This window comes from Eschrichtius robustus, chromosome 19 (genome assembly GCF_028021215.1).
Source record: "Eschrichtius robustus isolate mEscRob2 chromosome 19, mEscRob2.pri, whole genome shotgun sequence".
Taxonomy (NCBI): Eukaryota; Metazoa; Chordata; class Mammalia; order Artiodactyla; family Eschrichtiidae; genus Eschrichtius; species Eschrichtius robustus.
Genome location: NC_090842.1, coordinates 29,655,884 through 29,677,234, shown reverse-complemented (window position 1 = coordinate 29,677,234; position 21,351 = coordinate 29,655,884). Strand labels below are relative to the sequence as shown.

Genomic DNA, 21,351 nt, shown 5'->3' with positions numbered 1-21,351 from the left:
AAAAATTAGTGTTTGTTTTATAACAACTAATACTGAATATTAGTACATGTGTAAAAATTTATAGATAAATATCCATATAATGAGCATACATGCTAAAACTTTTTTTTTACTGATTGACTGGGGTACAAGATCAAAATTTTGAAACCATCAACCTAAAAGAAAGTGCAACTCATTTTCTTCATTTAAATTCAAATTTTAGTACTCAAAGTTTTAGGAGATAAAAAAAGATAAAGCCAAATGCTTTTCCTATTAATGAGTAAAATCCAAAATAAAAGCTACTGCAATAGCTAATAATACACGTAAAAAAAGAGGAAGTTAACAGGGAGACAGCACTGGAATGGAATGAGAATAGCATCTTTCAACTAAAGATGCAGTGACACCTTACACCCATCCATGCACGCCCATGCACATGGGTAGCAGTTATTATATAATACCCTTGAACACTTCAGGGGAAAAAGAATGTAACAAAATGGACAGCTTCTTGGCATTTTGCCATGGTCTTTAGTATTTGGTCTCTTCAAGAAAGGCAACTAGTTTGATAGTTGACCCTACACTATTTAGGAAATGAAAGCCATATGTGAGATTAGAAAATCATTTAGTTATAGTGGAGGCACAACTCCAGGATGGAAGAGCAGTGGGCACCTGAAAACTACTGCACATCTTCTTTACCGACCAGAAGTTTCTTGTGGCCACGTGGTTTCAGGCCAGGCTTTTTCCAAGGGAACAGACTACACATCGCCTAGTCTATACAGTCCACAGAGAGTCACAGTGGAACAAAGCCATAGGCAGTGGGAGGAAGTGCAATGGGCCCAGAATGAACAGGGTGTAAGGTTCTGTAATCTTCTAAACCAGTGAAATTAATTAGGAAGGACAGAATCTGCAGTCATAAACTTACTTATGAGTCCATATTTAAAAAAAAAAAAGTCAGTCAGTCAATCACTGGAAACACGGATGAACCTTGAAGATTTTATGCGGAGTGAAATAAGCCAGTCACAAAAGGACAGACATTCTATTATTTGTCTTGTGAGGAATATGAGTTGTCAGATTCATAGAGACAGAAAGTAGAATGGTGGTTGCCAGAGGCTGTGGGGAGGGGAAAGTACAGAGTTACTATTTAATGGGGACAGAGGTACAGTTGGGAAAGATGGAAGAGTTCTGGAGATGGACGGTGGTGAAGGCTGCACAACAGTGTGAATGTACTTAATGCCACTGAACTGTATGCTTGAAAAAGATACGTTTTATGTCACGTATATTTTACCACATATTGTTTTTTTAATCACTGAAGAAGCCAATATGGAAAATGAATGGTAAAGAAAAAGACAAAACCCCTTTTTATTTTACATCAAGAGATAAGTACCTATCTCCAAGCTCAAGGTCTAGATTGAGGATAATCATTATGAGCCCTACTAAAGGACAACCACACACAGTTTTAAGAACGCTGTCACACAGGTCACCTTGTAGCTCTCCTTCACTCGATGCCTAACTCTTCCAGACGTCCCAGTACTGAGGAAGGGTCTCCTCTTTCCAGCTTTGCCCAACCTTATTCATAATAGACAAATGAAAAGTCCCAGAAACCTGTTCTGTTTGGGAAAGTTTTCTTTTGTTCTAGGCTTCGGTGGTTAATATGCTTGACGAATTTCAGAGTCTCTCTATCTCTGTAGACCAACGCCAAAGAATTGTTCTCTGGATTCACTGTTAGCAGCTGAAATAGGCAAACAAACACAGTGATACATCAGAACACAGAGATTCTTCTCACCGCTTTTCTCAAACAGATGGTTCCATATCAAATACTCAGGCTCTGGCGATAGAGGATCCTTTAAAGTATCCTTTACTAGGAGGAGCTACTGATCTTGCTGTCCAGACATTTTCCAATAGGCCCCATTCCAGTACACACCCAGAAAAGTTTTACCTAATGCACTGATTTCTTACTACATTGAAAGATTCATGGGAATGCACCATCTGACTCTTAATTTATTTGGAATTTCTTTTACCTGGGTAGAATGCTTAGTGATGATCCTTTAGCCTCTTTATTCCATGCTGAGTACTTTCTACTAGAAATCAGAATCACTGCCAGACAGACCGATGTGGATTTATCAGCTAAAGACACTGGCAGAAGGTCATAAAAGTTGGGTCTCTGAAGAATGAAAGCGTCTTCAAGAACTAAAGAAGGATGGTTTGCTGTCAGAAGCAACTTACCTCTTCATCTTCTCCTTTGGCAATGTAGGAGGTGAAGCCACCATACTCTGGCTCCCAGCCTTACGAAGGGAAAACAAAGAGCATTCAGCAAGCTCTCACTGCAAGAGTTACATCATCTGTTTGAATCACTGATCCCATGCTGCTTAAAACGGGGATCTGGGAGTTCAGTAGAACCAACTCTGACTTATGAGCCTGAATTTATCATTCAACCAACACTGAACAAGAACTGAAAACTAAGAACTACATATAAAATACACCTAGGAGGACAATTACATAAAAGCTCTGGGGGGTTCCTTAGATGGAAATTATGATTTATTTCATCTCCTCTACCTTGGTCACAAATACAAATAGTACTCTGAGTTGGGAGATGACTGAAATTCATGACCCCTAAGATCCCTTCCAACATAGAGCTCCTGTGATCTGAGATCCTGGCCAAGGCAAATTACTTGTGAACTGGTTCAGTTAGAGAGGGTCACTCAGGAGAGACTGTCCCTCTTACCTTCACAGCCACAGTAGAGAAGTAAGTCCAGGGCAAATTCAGTCTTGCTGTTGTCATGGATTAAAGTGTAGTGACCAGTCTTCCAATGCCTCAGTTCCCCCTGGCATGTGGGAACACTTGATTCTAAGAAAAAAACAACAGAAGGCCAGAAAAAAATAACCTTGATACCACTGTAGATTGCAAAAGAATGATAATCAGGAATAGTTATAGCACTAAAGAGAAACCATTTCCATAAACCTTCAGCTGACCTATTGCTCCATTATATTATTAAATATATAAGGCTTATAATGAAAAAAAGTTGACTTTCTATTTCTCTTTACCATGATTTTCAGATGGAGTATACATTTAGCTGCCAGAAATTTTTTTTTAAATAACATGATTATTGTTAAATAAACTTTATTTTTTAGAGCAGTTTACAGAAAAATTAAATTTCCCAGAAAGTACAGTTCCTCTACTCCTGCCACACACAACCCCTGCCCCTCCCCATCAGTTTCCTCTATTATTAACATCTTGCCTTAGTGTGATTTATTTTTTTACAACTGACCAATACTGATGCATTATTAACTGAAGTCCACAGTTTACATTAGGGTTCGCTCTTGGTGTTGTACATTCTACTAGTTTAATGTCATGTGTCCATTCCATCTTGTTTGTAGACGATTAAACGTCCTCTGCTTTTAATAATTTCCTTCTACCTATTTGTCCAAATTCAAGCAAGTTTTTCTTAGGCTGATATTGGTTCTTAGCAGAAAGAAACCACTCACCTTCCTCTTCCTTATGTTCTTGTGTTTTAGAGTAGGTTTAGGTAAAGCCAGTCATACTTCCCTCCACCGTTTGTACTACTGTTAGCCTAATAAAATGTACTAGCTGTTCTTCCTACCTGGAATGCTGTTCTAGCAGGTCCTTCTCGTCATTCAGATCTGAGCTTGGATGACAGCTCCTCAGACAGGCTGGTCCAGATTGCCCGTTCATCTAAGAGGCCACCCAGTCGTTCCTCAGCACGGAACCCTATTCACATTTTCTGCAGAGCACCTATCCTTATTTGATGTTTTCTTGTCGTTCGTGTATCATTTCATCTCTGTCCTCTCCTACTATCAATAGACTATAAGCCAGGGAGAGCAGAGACCTTGTCTGTCTTCTCCAGCTCCAGAAATAGGGCATAGCATATAGCAGGTGCTTAAGAAATGTTTGTTGAGTGAATAAATGACTGAATCGTGAATACCTAATAGTAAAAGAAGGACAGAAAGTAACAGCAGCTTACCTTTCTTTGCATCATTTTCCTCTGGCTCTGGGTCCGTCTGTTCGTTGCTCTGCTGACTGCTGCTGCTGATGGCCGCCCGCCTGCTCTCTGGCTCAGAACTGCGGCTAGGCCCTTCTTCAGTGTCATCAGCAGCAGAGGCTGCTTCTCCCTCTTTTTTGTCCTCAAGCTCACCTTCTTCTGAAGGGGCCAAGAAGTGAAGTTTCAGGCCTGTGAAGTTGGAGAGCAGCAAGAACATTGTCTCGGAGCGAAATAATGCCATGCAGTCCTTCAGGATGTCGGGAAGTTTGCTCTCCTCGGCCTTCTCGTAAAACCTGGAAAGCAGCGATGCCAAGGTGTTCGTCAAAGCCACAGATGTAGTATTACTCATGGGATGAAAGCTGATCATTGGCTTTGTATCTCTCTCCCTAAACCTTGCATAGCTTACTAATGTCCAAGTTGTTACAATAATGAGGTTTTGTTAGGGCCTGCTACTGGATGTCCCCGGGAACAAAACATCATTAGGGCAAATGTCCTATTATTGGAGGTGAGCCTTGCAGACAGACAGGCAGGTGTTGAATGCAGAAGCAAATGTCTTGGATGATGGGTTCTACCTTTTGTTAGGGGGACCTCTGCTGCTCCATTCCACATCTCCTTTCTCCAAAGCCTCACACACCTCTGCAAATTTCTCAGGCTGGAAAAGGAGCAAATGAAGCAGCAGTTAGCAGATCTCCCTATGATCCCACACTGGTCTTGCAGGTACAGCAGCTCTGCGGAATCATGCTGGCTGATTCCTAAAAGGGCCAGGTGACTCTCACCCCTTTCACACAACCTCCCCCAGTCCTGATACGCTGAAGCCAGGGCAAAGACTGGATGAATCGTCAGCATGCTTTAGCCAAGTCACCTGAGTGTCAATTTGGGCCATTTCCTTAAGTAGTTGTATGTCTTATGTCAAATTGCTAAACCTCTCAAATTCCTGCATTTATTATAATGAAAATGTCTATATAATAATACAGATTCTTTAGGCCTCAGCTCATTCCCTTGATTTAATCAGCATTCTAAACTTAAAAAGTCCAGTGTAGTACAAGAAGCTGATTAATCTATTAAAATATTCTCCATAAGAGCCTTTGTAAGTACTTGTTTAATGCAGTTTCCCAAGGAGTATTCTACAAACAGTTATCCTATTAGTTGTAAAACAGGAAAGAGGATCCCAAAGGATGGTTTAGGTGAGCTGAGTTAAATAGGGTTAAACGAGTTTATTTACTAGTAATACTTCTCGAATTCCTTAATATGCTATTGTCAGCTATATAATTCAGAGAGAGAGAGAGGCAGTATGTAGTGTCTCTCAACCTTTTTTTCAAGGAGGCACCAACTCTTGGGACTGTGATTCCATGGGACCCAGGGTCAACTGGGGAAAACCACACTTGCATACGTGATCTCATTTGGCCCTCACAACAACTCTTCAAGATGGGCAGGGCAAGTATTATCCCAGTTTAACTGACGATGAAATAAAAGTGAGACCTTAGTAATTTGCTCAGGTCAGTAAAACCATGGAGCCAAGACGTGAATATAAAGTCTTCTAGGGCTTCCCTGGTGGCGCAGTGGTTGGGAATCTGCCTGCCAATGCAGGGGACACGGGTTCGATCCCTGGTCCGGGAAGATCCCACACGCTGCAGAGCACCTGAGCCCGTGCACCACAGCTACTGAGCCTGCACTCTAGAGCCCACAAGCCACAACTACTGAGCCCACAAGCCACAACTACTGAGCCCACGAGCCACAACTACTGAGCCCACGAGCCACAACTACTGAGCCCACGAGCCACAACTACTGAGCCCGCGCACCTAGAGCCCGTGCTCCGCAACAAGAGAGGCCACGGCGGTGAGAGGCCCGCGCACCGCAGGGAAGAGTGGCCCTCGCTCTCTGCAACTAGAGAAAAGCCCATGCACAGCAACGAAGACCCGACACAGCCAAAAATAAAATAAATTTATTTAAAAAATAAATAAAAATAAAAATAAAGTCTTCTAACTTCTAACCTAGTTCTCTCTCCACTATAATGTGCTACCTCATCATTCTCAAACATTTGCTACTAATTTGTTAATCAGTAATCTTTCTATTATTTAAAAGTAATTGGTAAGTACCATAGTCATCAAATGACTAGGATGGGAACTACACACCACTCATCCCCAATATAGAAGTGTGTGTGGGGGGCTTCCCTGGTGGTGCAGTGGTTAAGAATCCGCCTGCCAATGCAGGGGACACAGGTTCAAGCCCTGGTCCGGGAAGATCCCACATGCTGCGGAGCAACTAAGCCCGTGCACCACAACTACTGAAGCCTGCGTGCCACAACTACTGAGTCTGCACTCTAGAGCCCGTGCTCCGCAACAAGAGAAGCCACGGCAATGAGAAGCCCACGCACCGCAACGAAGAGTAGCCCCCGCTCACCGCAACTAGAGAAAGCCCACATGCAGCAGTGAAGACCCAGTGCAGCCAAAAATAAATAAAAAAAAAAAAAAAAAAAAAAGTGTGTGTGATTAAGATTCTAGAAAACTGGGGAATACCCAAGGGACTCAACCCACTAACATACGACTGATACCAATGTTAGCTATTATCATCATTTCTATACTTTATTTGAAGAGGATGACGTAAACATGCTAACCAGGAACAAAACAAAAAGCAACAAAAACTCTTAGTGATGCCTCTTCACCCACCCAGGAAGCAAGGCTGCATGCCAAATGTGCTATATTGGACAGGATTTGCTGGCCTACCTTAAGGAACTCTTTTAGGAGAATTTCAGAGCTTTCTTCAAATTCTTCCTGAATTTGAACTTGGTACTCCATGTCGAGATAAGTAGGGTTGATCCAGTCGTACAAAATTTCATGCTACAAAGAAGCAGCAGATGCAAAGGGTGAGTTAATAATTCCTACTGCTTTTGTTCTGACATCATTTTACACTAGTAAAATGTATGCAAATCTTCATTTTATAATTTTCTCCTTGTTAAATAAAGTTCTGGAAAGCTCTGCCTTAGAAAGACACTATCAAAAGTGTACCTAAGAAGGGTGGAAAGGCAAGCTCAAAGCCTAGTTCTGTTATCAGGATGAGCCACTTTTAAAACCAGAAAAGCAAATGATATGCCACAGCTTTTCTAAGACAAGAATCCCAGCAACAGGAATTTATCCTTACATCTTGTGGGATGTGAGGGCTCCGAGGTATGAGAGGTTCAAAGTAGGTGGGAGGCCTGGTCAGTGAAGGACCATGAAACCAGCCGCTGATGGACAAACGCGACTTTTCTTCAGACAGGACTTCGGAAACCTGAAAGGACAAGACCAGCAGCACATCAATGCAAAGACCAGAGGGGAAGATTACCAGCCAAGGCTCACTAATTTCAGGACCCTTCACACTAGGTGTGAAAACAACCTGGCCGGACTGTCCAACCGGAGGCCGTCACATTCAGAAAATGGGCGACTGAAAAGCATGCTCTTTGGCCCTCTACGCATTTGTGGCTCACAGTCTTTACCTGGTGAAAGGATACTGGAGACACTTCGAAGAAAACCAGTGTGTTCCACGAAGGGATAAGAGACTTGACAATCTGCTTCGGCTGAAAGTGTTCTGCGTGGGGAGAGAACACATCCGTAAATGTGCTTCATCATCGTTAACCACTTCCAGGCCGCCTCGTTTCACCTTGACAATTCGCCAATTTCTAAGGGTAGCTAAATGTCCCCTCCAGATCCCCATATGCCACCCCCTTCCATCTGTTCCTCTTATATAGTTCTGCTAGGTGATATCTGTTCTTACTCCACCATCCTCTATTACTGATGAAGGCTGGAAAAGGTTCTGAACGTTTTCTGGAGTCGAGCTCTGGTGTCAGTCATTAAAAAATAGAAAAGACCCTGACCTCCCATCAGAGGCACTGGTCCTGGCAGATTCATAGCCACGGGTGGCTGCACATGTTCTCTACCCTCCCACGGCCAGCATTCAGAAGCAAGGTCTGACTATTCCTCATCTTAACTCGGCTCTAACTTATCTCTGGAGTAATGATAATTTCAGGCACAACTCAGGAGAGGTGGCTGTCGGGGCTGGCAATTATCCCCCTGCGGTCGCCACTGTAATGAAGAGCTTCCATCTCCCAAGGAGCACAGACAGAGCACGTAAGGACCCAGAAGGGGCTGCTGGTGTTGAAGAGCATGCCTTTGTCTTACCGTCAACGTTGTACAGGTCCAGGGTGCCCCCCAAGCTCCTGTCCCAGGGAGGAACCAGGTAAAGAATGAAGGCAATCCGGCGTCCTTCCAGCTCGTCGTCATGGCAGAGCAGGGCATCTGCAATAGTTCAGCGCACACCGTAATGTCCCTGTGCGGCAATGAGCAGCGGACATCTGACTCTGCGCTCACTATCAGTCCACCTGCTATCCCTCCGTAACGTCAGCTCCTCCAGCTTTAAAATGACACTTATTTCTCCTCTTTTATAATTACAGAAATAAAACTGTCAATATAGAAAACTCTAAAAACGCTGAAGAACACATATATAGACTCAGAGACAATCACTACTAATATTTTTACATATATTCTTCCAGTATTTTTCAACATACATGTATTTGCTTTTTAAAAAATAGCATCCTACAGTGGTTGTTTTGTGACCTTTTTTTTTTTTCTTTTATTACATGGCAAATGTCTTTTCTGTCATCTCTTTTTAACGGCTGCATAGTTATTCTAGGACTGAGCAAGATAGGCATCCGGGCAAGGTGGGAGAGGGGAGGGGATGCTATGGGTGAAGTGAGATCATTCCACACGGAGGGATTATTTTAATAAACAAACATACTGAAAATAACGGAAGGCAGATTTCTCAAGGGTGAAGAATGGAATTGCAAATATGGAAAAGGAGAAATCTAGAATGAACCCTATGGTGTGGAAATGAAACCAGAGGAATCAATGTGACTTGTCTAGAGCACAGGAAATATAAGATAACCCTGGAAAATCTTGTTTTGCTAGGAAGTAAGATATAATACGAAGGATGAGTGAAAGTGAGTGAAACCCACGTAGGGGCCTTCTCGGTGAAAGACCTCTTGCTGTCCCCTGCTTATTGCTGATTGGAAAAAGAGGCTATGGAGATAAGCTGTGACCTCCTAGGCCCTCCATGTGAAGCAAAGAGCAGGCCCCAGCAGCTAATGACTGAGGGATAAAGAATGCAGAAACAAAGATAGGGCAGGCAGACGAGAGTAGCCATAACTTAATAGGTCAGTCACAAGGACTCCCAGTTCTGCTTCAATGGTAAAGGTAAGTCTGGCACACATTCCTAAGCTGTTTTATAGAAACCAGACCCCCCGCACCAGATGAGAAAAGCTGACCACGAGCATGTAGCCTCCAGACCGGCTGGAACCGGAAGATTGAGGATGCTGACCCCTGTGACCTCACCTTGTTACCTCACCATGCACCAATCAGAGAACTGTGCACGAGCTGATCATGCACCCTGTGACCCTCTCCCTCACCTTGCCTTTAAAAACCCTTCCCTAAAACCCATCGGGGAGCTTGGGTCTTTTGGGCACGAGCGGCCCATTCTCCTTGTCTGGTGCTCTGGAATAAACTGTACTTTCCCTCACCATGACCCGGTTTCAGGAGATTGGCTTTGCCTTGCATTGTGAGCAACCTGAGTTTGTTTCAGTAACATGAGGACATACTAAAAGCACACAGAAGTCAGCTTAGAGGGGCTCCTCTTGATCAAATGAGGGACAATATGAGCATCAACATAATGACAGTAACCATTACATAAATAGTAACCCTTAAATTCACACTGACATAAATAAACAAATGAGTAACTGGGGAGAGGGAAAGGTTTTCTTTACAGTAGAATGACAACTAACAAAGAAATGATTTTATTAGGAAAGAAATCACCATTTGACAACCTGCATAGTAATAACTGTAGTAAGACATATCAGTGGATGCTAAAACAAGTGAATCAGTTTGATGAGAAATGGAATATTTACATAATCTTAAAGTGTCTCCCCACAAAATACTTATTAACTTAAAGAGAGGAAAAGAACAAGTTTACAGTGGAAAAAACTTGATGTCAGCCACCAGCTTAATTAAGTGATCAAAGTTATTATCACTGGTAATATGACACACCATCTACCACTTGATAAGATGCAGTAAAAAGAACACATATCTAATCATGAGAAAGCAGCAGACAAACCCAAACTGAGGGAAGTTCTACAAAATAACTCATCTGTAAATCTTCAGAAGCATCAAGATCATGAAGGTCAAAGAAAGACTGAGGAACTGTTCTAGACTGAAGGCACATGACAACTAAATGCTATGCACAACCCTGGACCAGATCCCTTTGCTATAAAGGACCAAGTCATAGAACCTGAATGGAGCCTGCAGATTAGATGGGAATAACGTATCAATCGTAGTTCCTGATTCTGATGGCTTCTTACTGTCACATAGCAGAAGTGTCCTTGTTGTAGGAGTTACTGAAGTACTCAGGGGTCACAGAGCATCCTAAGGGCAACCTACTCTCAGGTAAAATGGAAAAAAGTTATTTGTACTATGCTTGCCACTTGTCTGTCAGTTTGAAATTACTTCAAATTAAAAAAAAAAGTTAAAAAAAGGGCATATGACTCTTCATGTGTCTAAGTTATCCTCACAATGCTGTTACCAATTTGTACTTCCCTAGGACAACGTGGGAGAGTAAACCCAAAGCAGAATTTTATTTAGTAAAACAAAACAACACAAAACACTTTTCCTTCCAGATGAAAACCAAACATGTTATCAAAAGGACATTTATATGCTCAGAAAGGTAACAAGAAGGAGGCACCCCAAACTGGTGACAGTGGACACATCTGAAGAGGAAGAGGGACAAGGAGAAGGTGAAGGGGACTGTTGTGGATTACACTGTATGCTATATTGTTTGACATTTTTTCCTTAAGAATATATTCACTCGTTACCTTCAAAAGAAAAAAAAGACATTGAGGGAGATATGTGTTTCCTGGGAAGTTTAAGAGTAACTTACACCATCATCTCTGAATTTCCTGATACTGTATGCAAAGTTGGTGTATATGTGCATTATTGGCCTTTTTCTGAAAATACTGAAACCAAGCAGGACCCTGCAAAGCCTTCCTGGGCACAAAAGCCCCTCTGTGTCCCTTGTTTCTTGTTTATAGAAAAAAAGGCTTCAGTCTCCTAGGCCTCCCCCAGGTTACAAAGAGCAGGCTCAAGCAGTTAATGATTAGGAGACGAGAGTCACAGGACTCCTAGTTCCTCCTGAAGGGATAGAGATAAGAATCTGATGCATATTTTTGAGTTGTTCTGCAGAAACTAAGAAACCCCCTCACCACCCAGGTGGAGGATGGCGATTATATGCTGACCACAAGCACACAGACCCCAGACTTCTGGTTGGAACCAGAAGGTCAGTGATTGAGATTCCTGAAACATCATTCTGTTCCCTCACCACCAACCAATCAGAAGAAAGTCCACGAGCTGATCACGCATCCAATAACCCTCTCTCCTGTCTTTAAAAACCCTTCCCTGAAAGCCACTGGGGAGTTCACATTTTTTGAGCGTGAGCTGCCCATTCTCCTTGCTTGGCGTCCTTATTTTGCTACAAACACCACTGTCAAGAGCTTGGCTTTGTGTGCCTCGGGCACACAAGCCCTTGCTTGGTTACAATATGTTCATAGCTTTCGTCATACTCCCAAAGAGAACCACTGCCTTATACCTTCCAATAAGATGGGCATTTCTATACATGAGCTGGGTCAGACTGTACTCATTAAGAAGATCCTCATGCTATGCAGGGACACGAAGTCTAGGATTTTGGAACACTGACAACTGTCTTCCCATGATCATTTAGTTAAAGCCTTTAAATCTTAGCGACAGCAAGGTTTTAATCTTTCTTACCTGAGAATTCATATTTAGCACAGGATACATCAATGGTTGATTCCAGGTCAATCTTCGAAATGTCTGAAAGCCAAGCCCGGAAATGTTCAAACAGAATTTTCCTAGAAATGTAAACAAAAGATAACTTGTTACACCATAATGTGGGCTCCATTTGGATCTATGCCACAACTATTTTTTCCTGGAGGTTTTGGTTTATTTAAGATCCATTCTTGAGAATGTTCCTCACTTTAAACTTGCAAAGTTTAGGAGTAACAGTCCCAGAGAAATAAATGTAAATCTCTCTATTGCAATATATTTTTGCTCTACTGTTTTCTTTTCTTGTCTTTTTTTGGCTACGCCACGTGGCATGCGGGATCTTGGTTCCCCAACCAGGGATCGAACCAGTGCCCCCTGCAGCAGAAGCGCAGAGTCCTAACCGCTGGACTGCTAGGGAAGTCCCTCATCTTATTTTTCTTACTCTTAAATTTATAGTATTGCCCTATCACGACAGTGGTCTGGCCTTTGTCATAGGAACACCAATGTTCCAGTCGGAAGTCACTGATTTTTAGAGCTGTTTTTCAGCACTGTTGTTTAATGAACACTTGGGTGGGTGACACTGTTGTAGGTTAAAATAATGGTGACTATTATGCTAATTGTGTAATAATAAACTCTTTCACAGAAGTTCTGATATTAACAGGATACCAAAAAAACAAAGATGGTTGAACATTTCCATTTACCAGCTAAAGTGGCTCTGTATAGAACTCTAACACAAATTAAAACTTACTCAGTTGGCAGTCAACTTTGAAATTATGTTAACTTTGATGAATTAACATTTTTTATATCAATTATATCTCAATAAAACTGGAAAAACATTTTAAAAAACATTTTTAAAGGGTTTATGTTAGTTCAAATTTTGCACATGAAGAGACAGTATTTTTTGGATCATTCTAGTCCAAATGTACATCACTGAAATCCCCATAAAATCCAATTGTGCTGTTAATAACTAGATACCAAATCTCCAGGTTGATGCCCTGAAATTTTATTACCAAATATCTTTTTACACTGTATGCTACCCAATCCAAAAAATTCCATAAAATATTGTGCTTGGTTAGTCCAAACAAAAGTGCCATGTAACTTTTATAGGCAGAGTTGCACATTAGACATAATAGGTCAGCATAGCAAACTGCTAAACCAGGCTTCAGGTAATGTAGGTGGTCAACATTTTTGCAAAATCTTGACTCTTGATGCTTTACGTAACTAGTATTATCAAAGCCTTCATTCCCTCTGTTACTGGTAACATCAGCTTCCACAAATTTATTCCATAGAAAGCTCTTTCTCTAGTTACCCTATGAAAGTGTCACGACAGGGTTATTTTCTCCCGTCATTCTCATTTGTTAATTGTATTCATGAGAGAAATCACAGAACCCAACTGGGAAATAAAAAGATCACCTTTCGGTAAAGACCAAGGAATTCCATCTCTCCTACCATCTGGCTGTTATGCGTTGGATACAGAATGTAACTCAGTCCCATAGGAAAGAAATGCTTACCAGAGGTGTGGTATGAACTAATGAGATAGTGCTTTAAAGCATGGTCTTGGGGGAAAAAAGGTCTAAAATAAATATGAAATATTATGAGTTACAGTTAACACGTGAGCAATACTTCAGGATTTAGAAGAAATAAACTGCAGACTGCTACCATTTATGGAAATATTGCAGAGAAAAAAAGAATGAGAAAATATAACTTGTATAGATGAAAAACAGACAGCTATTACAAAGTAACATGGGCTTACTGTAGCAAAACTAGGAAAAAACCCTATTATAAGTAAAAAGAAACTTTAAAAAACCTGTAGTCCTACTAGCCAGATTTAAACATTCCATCCTTCCAAGTCTTTTCCTTTGTACACACGTAGGTATCCAAATATACATCTCTTTTTTCATATGGGATCCACCATGTATGCTATTTTAACTTCTTTTCTCTTGATAAGTTTATTTCATCTAGCCTAATATGCCTTTGCCTGCAAGAAGTATCATCATTTTATACATCACTTCAAAAAATAGGATACAACAATAATTGTGTGAGACACTGAGTCTCAGAGAGGTTAAAATACACACACACAAAAAGTATCTTAGAATGATGAAATAACTTTACCATACTCATGTGTTAAAAGTCACACACATTGGGACTTCCCTGGTGGCACAGTGGTTAAGAATCCACCTGCCAACGCAGGAGACAGAGGTTCGATCCCTGGTCCGGGAAGATCCCACATGCTGCTGAGCAACAAAGCCTGTGCGCCACAACTACTGAGCCTGCGCTCTAGAGCCTGCAAGCCACAACTACTGAAGCCCGCGTGCCTAGAGCCCGTGCTCCGCAACAAGAGAAGCCACCGCAATGAGAAGCCTGCGCACTGCAACAAAGACCCAACGCAGCCAAAAAAATAAATAAATAAAGTCACATCATATTCAACGATTGTATAGTTTTTCACTTTGTTTTGTACCATTAGCTATATAAATCTTGATGGGTGGGCATTTGTGATTTTTCACTGTTAGAAACACCATCACAATAAACAATCTTGTATAGAATTTTTGAGCACACCCTTAATTATTTTCTCAGGATAAATTCTTATAAGTGGAATTATACTACAAAAAGACAAGCATCATTTTAAGGGTTTTGAGACACCTTTCAAAACCATCTTCAAGATTGCGGCACTGTATAAAGGTATCTACCCCTCTGTCAACACTGGAGTTTTTGTTTTAAATACTTGCAAACTAACATGTGAAAGATGGTATCTCCAGCGTTGTTTCCTTGATTACTAACGGTTGAACATTTTATCATTGAGAACTTGGGCCCTGGAATCAGACAGACTTAGGTTTATATCTTAGTTCCCTCAATTTTTACCTAGGTAACTTTGAAGAAGTTACTTAATTTCTCAGAGTCTGTTTCCTCCTCTACAAAAGGGGACAATAACACCAACAAAGGTTGTACGACCTAACATTTAAAGCACTTACTCCTCTGTCTGGCACGTATTATGCACCCAACAAATATGAGCGCTTGTTTACCTTAAAGCACAGATGTGAGGCTCTCTTCTCTTCTTCAGATCATCAGACTTGATCATGAAAAAAAGAAAAAAAAGGATTTCCTTCATAAATCAGACACACAGAGGAGACTAGTTTAGGGAACACTCTGGCAGTAGAGCACTGTCATTAAGAGCCTGGACTCTGAAGCCAAACTGCCTGGGTTTGAGGTATGGCCCCTCCATTTGGCAGCTCTGTGACTCGGGCAAGTTACCTAGCCTCTCTGTGCCTTCTTCATTCAACAAGTACTTACATAGTTATTACAGTGGAGCTTATATTCTTGACGGAGAGGGACAACAAACATAAAAAGTCGATTATCAGTATAAAAAAAGGTGACAAATGTCGAGGGAGAATAAAGCAGCGTACGAGGGACCAGAAGTGCTGAGAGTGGGGAAGGGTTTGCAATTATAAATTTGGTGGCCAGGTTAGACTTCACTGAGGTGAAGCAAAGGCTTGAAGGAGGTTGGGAGGTGTACCAAGGGAATATCTCAGCAAAGCAGATTCAAGGTCCTGCGTGTGAAGAATGCCTGGCCTGTTCAAGAAACTGCAGGAGACTGTGCAGCTGCAACAGCAATTTGGGGGAGAGCAGCAGGAGAAGGGGCCAAAGATGCAATGGGAGCCTTAGAACCACTTTGGCTTTTACTCAGAGAAATGAGAACCTTTGGAGATTTTGGGCAAAGGAATAATATGATCCCATTTAATTTTTAAAAACTGAAGATAAAATTCAAATAACATTAAAATTTACCATTTTAACCACCTGAAAGTGTGTATTCAGTGGATTTTTAGCATATTCACCTGTTGTGCAACTATCACCACTAATTCCAGAATATTTTCATCACACTAAAAAGAAACCCTGTACCTATCAGGCAGTCACTCCCCATCCCCCCTCTCCCCAGCTCCTGGCAACCACTAATCTACTCTCTGTCTCTACATATGTTTTGCTGGTCATTACATATAAATGGAATCACACTATATGTGGCCTTCTGTGTCTAGCTTCTTTCACTGAGTATGTTTTCAAGGTTCATCCATGTTGCAGCAGTACTTAGTACTTCATTCCTTTTTCTGGCTGAATAATATTCCATTGTATAGACACACCACATTTGGTCTATCCATTCATTAGTTGACAGATGTTGGGTGTTTCTACTTTTTGGCTATTATAGATAATGCTGCTACAAACATCTATGTACAAGCTTTTATGTGAACAAATGTTTTCAATTCTCTTGGGTCCATTAACTTTTTTTTTTACTTTATTAATTTTTATTTTTGGCTGCATTGGGTCTTCATTGCTGCGCACGGGCTTTCTCTAGCTGTGGCGAGTGGGGGCTACTCTTCATTGTGGTGCGTGGGCTTCTCATTGCGGTGGCTTCTCTTGTTGCGGAGCACGGGCTCTAGGAGCATGGGCTTCAGTTGCGGCATGCTGCTCAGCAGTTGTGGCTTGTGGGCTCTAGAGCTCAGGCTCAGTATTCGTGGTGCATGGGCTTAGTTGCTCCACAGCATGTGGGATCTTCCTGGACCAGGGATTGAACCCGTGTCCTCTGCATTGACAGGTGGATTCTTAACCACTGTGCCACCAGGGAAGTCCCTCCATTAATATTTTAAAAGAACACAATGGCTGTAGGTGGGCAAGGGTGGAAGCAAGGAGACTGGTTAATACACTAAGAGAATAATCCTGGTGAGAGAAAAAGATGGCTTGGATCAGGTGTTGGCAATGGAAGTGGAAACAAGTGGGCTTTTCTGAATATATTCTGAAGGTAGAGCCCACAGAATTTCCCAATGGACTGGAGATGAGGTGTGAGAGAGGAATCAAGGATAACCTCAAGGTTTTTGGCCTCAGCCGCTGGAAAGATTGTTGTGAACTGAGATGGGGAAAATCGCAGGTGGAGCAGATTTAGGGGGAGAAGATCAGGAGTTTAGTTTTGGAAAGTATGAGACACTTCATAGGTATCCTAGAGTAGAGGCAAAGCCATGAGACTCTCTGCAATCTGTTTGGAAGTGATCCAAAGGCTAAGCCCTAGAGTACTCTGTCATTAAGAAGCCAGGTACAAAAGGAAGACCTACTGAAGGGAACTAAGAAGGACTCACCGGTGAGGTAGAAGGAAAATGAAGAGAGGATGGTTTCCTGAAAGTAAGGGGGGGTCGGGGGAGAGTCTCCAGGAAGGAGGAGTAACAAAGTAGGTCAAATGTTGCCGAGAGTCAAGTAAAACCAGGCCTGAAGACTGATGACTGGATTTACTAATGTGCAAGTTGTGAGTGACCTTGACAAGTAGTTTCAGTGGTGTGTAACAGGTGAAAGCCTAATAAAGTGGGCTTAACAGAGAACAGAACAGGAATTTGAGACACTACAGATGACTCAGAAGGAATGCTACTGTCAAGGGGAGCAGAGGAATGGGGTGATAGCTGAAGGGGAAAGTTAGGTCAACAGCGTTTTTTTCCTTAAGAGAAGAACTAACAGCTTTCTTTCTTTTGTTTTTTGGTATGTTGAAGGGAATGATCCAGAAGAGAAGGAAAACCTGATGTAGTTTCTTTATCTGTGAAACAGGAACAGTAACGTATCATTATAAGGATTTAATGAATTAATAAATACAAAGCACTTAGCATGGCATAAAGCATGCACTCAGTAATGCTTGCTTTAAAATACAGAGTATCAGGCTACTCCTAATGACAAACTTGGTTAGGAGGACTGGAAGTTGTTATAGACACAATTATCAAGTCAATTCACAGCACAAGCAAAGAAAAAGGGATATAAGTGAAGTTTTATGGGACAGGAGACTGAAAGCAGGTTTTATATTTACTGTCTTAGGATGAAGAAGTTCAGTCCCAAAGTGAGCATAGTAAAAATTATTCACAGCAGAGTTTCATCAAGCACCCATGGGGATCTAAAGTAATGGCTGCTTCTTTTTCCTCTCATTACCCAGGGCCCTTTCTATTATTTTGCCTCTCACTGACTTCACAATTAGAAGTATTTTCATCTACCAAATTGCATTAAGTAAAAACCACTTTCTCGGGCTTCCCTGGTGGCGCAGTGGTTGAGAGTCTGCCTGCCAATGCGGGGGACGCGGGTTCGAGCCCTGGTCTGGGAAGATCGCACGTGCCGCGGAGCAACTCGGCCCGTGAGCCACAATTACTGAGCCTGCGCGTCTGGAGCCTGGGCTCGGCAACGAGAGGCTGCAATAGTGAGAGGCCTGCGCACCGCGATGAAGAGTGGCCCCCGCACCGCGATAAAGAGTGGCCCCCGCTTGCCACAACTAGAGAAGGCCCTCGCACAGAAACGAAGACCCAACACAGCCATACATACATACATACATACATACATACATACATATAATGAATGTAAGCAGACAAGAATAGCATTAAAAAAAAATAAAAAAATAAAAAATAAAATAAAATAAAATAATAAAAATAAAACCACTTTCTCAATTTCAGTAATCAGAGATGCATATAGCCCCAAATCAACCAAAGAGGCCTAGGGTTATCAAAGCTGATATAATTACAAAGGCAGACAACTATGGTTTTTAATTAACCTATACAACTTTACTATGGATAAAAGTTATTTTTCATTAGATTTTCTGAATTATTAAGAGTAACATCATTTGTGTATTTAACCTAACTTGGTTAATTCAATCATATGTGTAAGGCCCAAAGATAGACAGACTGGGGGACACAACCAGCTCTAGTGTAAAAGAATAAATGCAAGACAGAAAAATTTGTTACTCTTTTATCCCTGATAAAAAGAAATCAGTGGGAAATGGAAAGAAAACAAAATAGTTCTTAATCTTCACTTTTATTTTTTGTGATTTTAAAGGCTGATGTCCTTGAGGTTCTATAACGATTTCTAAGAGTGATGTATGCCATGTACTAAAAGATATCCCCCCAAACTGGGGAAACCAATGACCTATATGTTTTTATACCTAGACTGGGCCTGTCTTCTAAGAGTAGGAAAACCAGCCTTGATTTTGAAAGTCTTTTCTGCCAAATTCAACTGTCTGCCGATTTAAAAAGAACAGATCTAACTCTCTGCAGGACATACTGCAATACAGCAAGCCACCTAAAACAAAGACATGACCTCAAAAATTTAAATGGTTATTACCTTCCAATGTACTACTCTCTTCATTATACCACTCCCCAAAATGTACTTATCCTTTTTGTTTATAATGTATTTACTTACCGGCTTACTGTATTTTCTGACTATCTTTCACCATCACTATCACCTCTATTATTTTAGATTTTAAAGGCTTTCAGGGCAGGAACTGGCAAAGACTTCCATATAATAATTAAAGCACCAAACACATAGTTAACACTCAGCTTATGTTAAATAAATTAATGCTTTTAACAACGTCAAGGCAAGGACCCTCAATGGCAAACCCAAACTAAAACCTCAAGTCTAAAGGTATTCAATGATTTTATAGAAAATGAATTTCTGAAGTGGAAAAGCTAATGTGAAAGGGCCATAAATACCTGCTGGAACTTATATAAATCATTATACTTTTCATGGAAGTCCAAGTTCAAAAGTTCCTTCTGAAGTCCTTCCAAGAAGTTTTCGCTTTCGATGAAGTTCGGGATCACACAGTGAAGAAAGGGGTCCATGTCCATGACAATGGCTTCTGTGGGGAGGAAAGCATTATCTATCACTTTTCCCTTTTGTATTTTTGACCTGTGAGCAGCACAGTAGAGAGAATACAAAAGGGATGGTCGTGAATTTTCAGAAATCTAGTACCTAAAATTTAAGATTTGGGGGAAGAATTATAAGCTCTTCCTTTTTTTTTTTTCCCCCCACTTACTACTACTTTTTAAAGGTACTGTGCTTAAAAATATTAGTCCTTAAGATGAGTATAAACGATGTCACTAAATTAAGATTTCTGCTCTTTTGGGGGTTTTTTAGTTCAACAATTACTTATTCAGCTGAATGTATTTTAGAGTCTTAATTCATTTCCTCCAAAACTTCAAACGAGAGTAGCAAATTAAAAACGAGAATAACAATACTGGCAGCCAATTTTTCTTCAACCCTTTTTCTTTGCCTAAGTTACTGCTAGAGGAAGTTATAAAATACATACTTCTTAAAAAAAAAAAAAATCAGGTCAGGCATAACCTCCTCTAACTCTTTGAGTTTTACCTCAACGTTTTACCCACTGCCTCTGGTGGGACAGATTATGTACCCCTCTAATACAAACCACCACCACCTCCCACCAGCTGCCAGGCACAGTGGTGCTTTAACATGCATTATCTCATTTAATCTTCTCAACAATTCTAAGGTAGACGTCATCACTATCTCCATCCCACACATAAGGAAACTGAAAAGTCCCTGAGTGTCCAGAGCTTACACTCCAAACACGAAGCTACCACTTTCTATGTGCATCCGGGACACCAAGGACTCATCTCTTAAAGCACTCAACCACTGAAACAAAAATAATGGCAAACTTTAGAAGGGAAAGCATGATGCATTAAGCAGAGTTCTTATCCTATAAGGTGATATCTGAAGCTGAGGCTGGAATCATTTGATGAAGGTTCCTTCCTTTGGTCAAAACCAGGTTTACCTTCATGGGTCACGTTGTTGAACTACAGGCCGGCAAAACTGAGTAAGCTCAGGTGCCTGCTATCTGGCAGCTCCCAGCAAATGCTCTGGCTACGCTATCATGGGACAAACGAGCGTCACCTTCGGAGGAAAACCGCAAAAGCCACTCGACTATGTGTCCAAATGTTTACTGGTCCTTACTCAGAAAAATATGTATTGATGCATACATACATTAGATTATTAATCACAGTCAACATCTTTCCGAGGGAAATACTATTAGTTATCCTACTTTATATAGTAAGGAGCTGAACCCATTGCCCAACGACGCACAATCAGTTAAGAAGATTCTACCTCACCTCTAATTCCAGAATTTCCATGAACTTGCATGCCCTTTACTTCCCGAAACTCCCTGGCCTTCATTTCTTCCTCTTCTAGGTTTCTAAATCCAAACTGAACTTGGAAAAGGGACAGCAGGCCAGGCAGGAGAGTCGGAGGTGGCAAAGTCACGCTCTCTCCAAGAGCCTCTTCCCCTGGGGCCTCGCTGCTCAGGAATCGGCTAGAGTGCCAGGACTTTTTCAGAGGCCCCCGACCCGGCGCTGCGCCTCCCCCTTCACAGCACCAGCTTACCGTGGCGGAACGGCGTCCTGCGACTCCAGGCCTCAGCCACCTGCTTTTTCAAGGTTTCCTCCGTGACAGCATCCGAAAACTTCGCCATCACCTCCTTCTTTCCCCTTTTCCCAGCCCGGCCCGGGACGGGCTCAGCAGGCCGCTTACCACTCATCTCCTCGCAAGCTGCAAGACCCACGTCACACTAATCTAGCGGCTCTTTTCCTACGGAGACTGCAATTCCCAGAATGCCTCCTTTCCCGTGTTTCTCCACCGCTATCTAATAGGAAGTACCAAAGTAAAGGGAGGCGGAACCCATACCCGACTTACCAATGGGAGCTCCAGATATTGTGGCCATCCCAGCAGCGATTGGA

The 21,351-nt window shown here is 41.7% G+C and overlaps 1 protein-coding gene across 1 annotated transcript; it reads right to left on the bottom strand.

Annotated features, from left to right (window-relative positions):
* Positions 1-1,250: 1,250 nt before the first annotated feature.
* On the bottom strand, positions 1,251-21,208 carry OGFOD1 (2-oxoglutarate and iron dependent oxygenase domain containing 1). Its single transcript, XM_068528404.1, has 13 exons — positions 20,999-21,208; positions 19,318-19,463; positions 14,848-14,894; positions 11,813-11,913; positions 8,126-8,242; positions 7,444-7,535; positions 7,110-7,238; positions 6,695-6,808; positions 4,544-4,623; positions 3,954-4,264; positions 2,696-2,818; positions 2,197-2,255; positions 1,251-1,702 (listed from the first exon to the last, which is right to left on the bottom strand). Exons 1-13 carry the CDS (start codon positions 21,150-21,152, stop codon positions 1,541-1,543), a joined length of 1,635 nt encoding a protein of 544 aa, XP_068384505.1. The 5' UTR covers positions 21,153-21,208; the 3' UTR covers positions 1,251-1,540.
* Between the last annotated feature and the right edge of the window lie 143 nt (positions 21,209-21,351).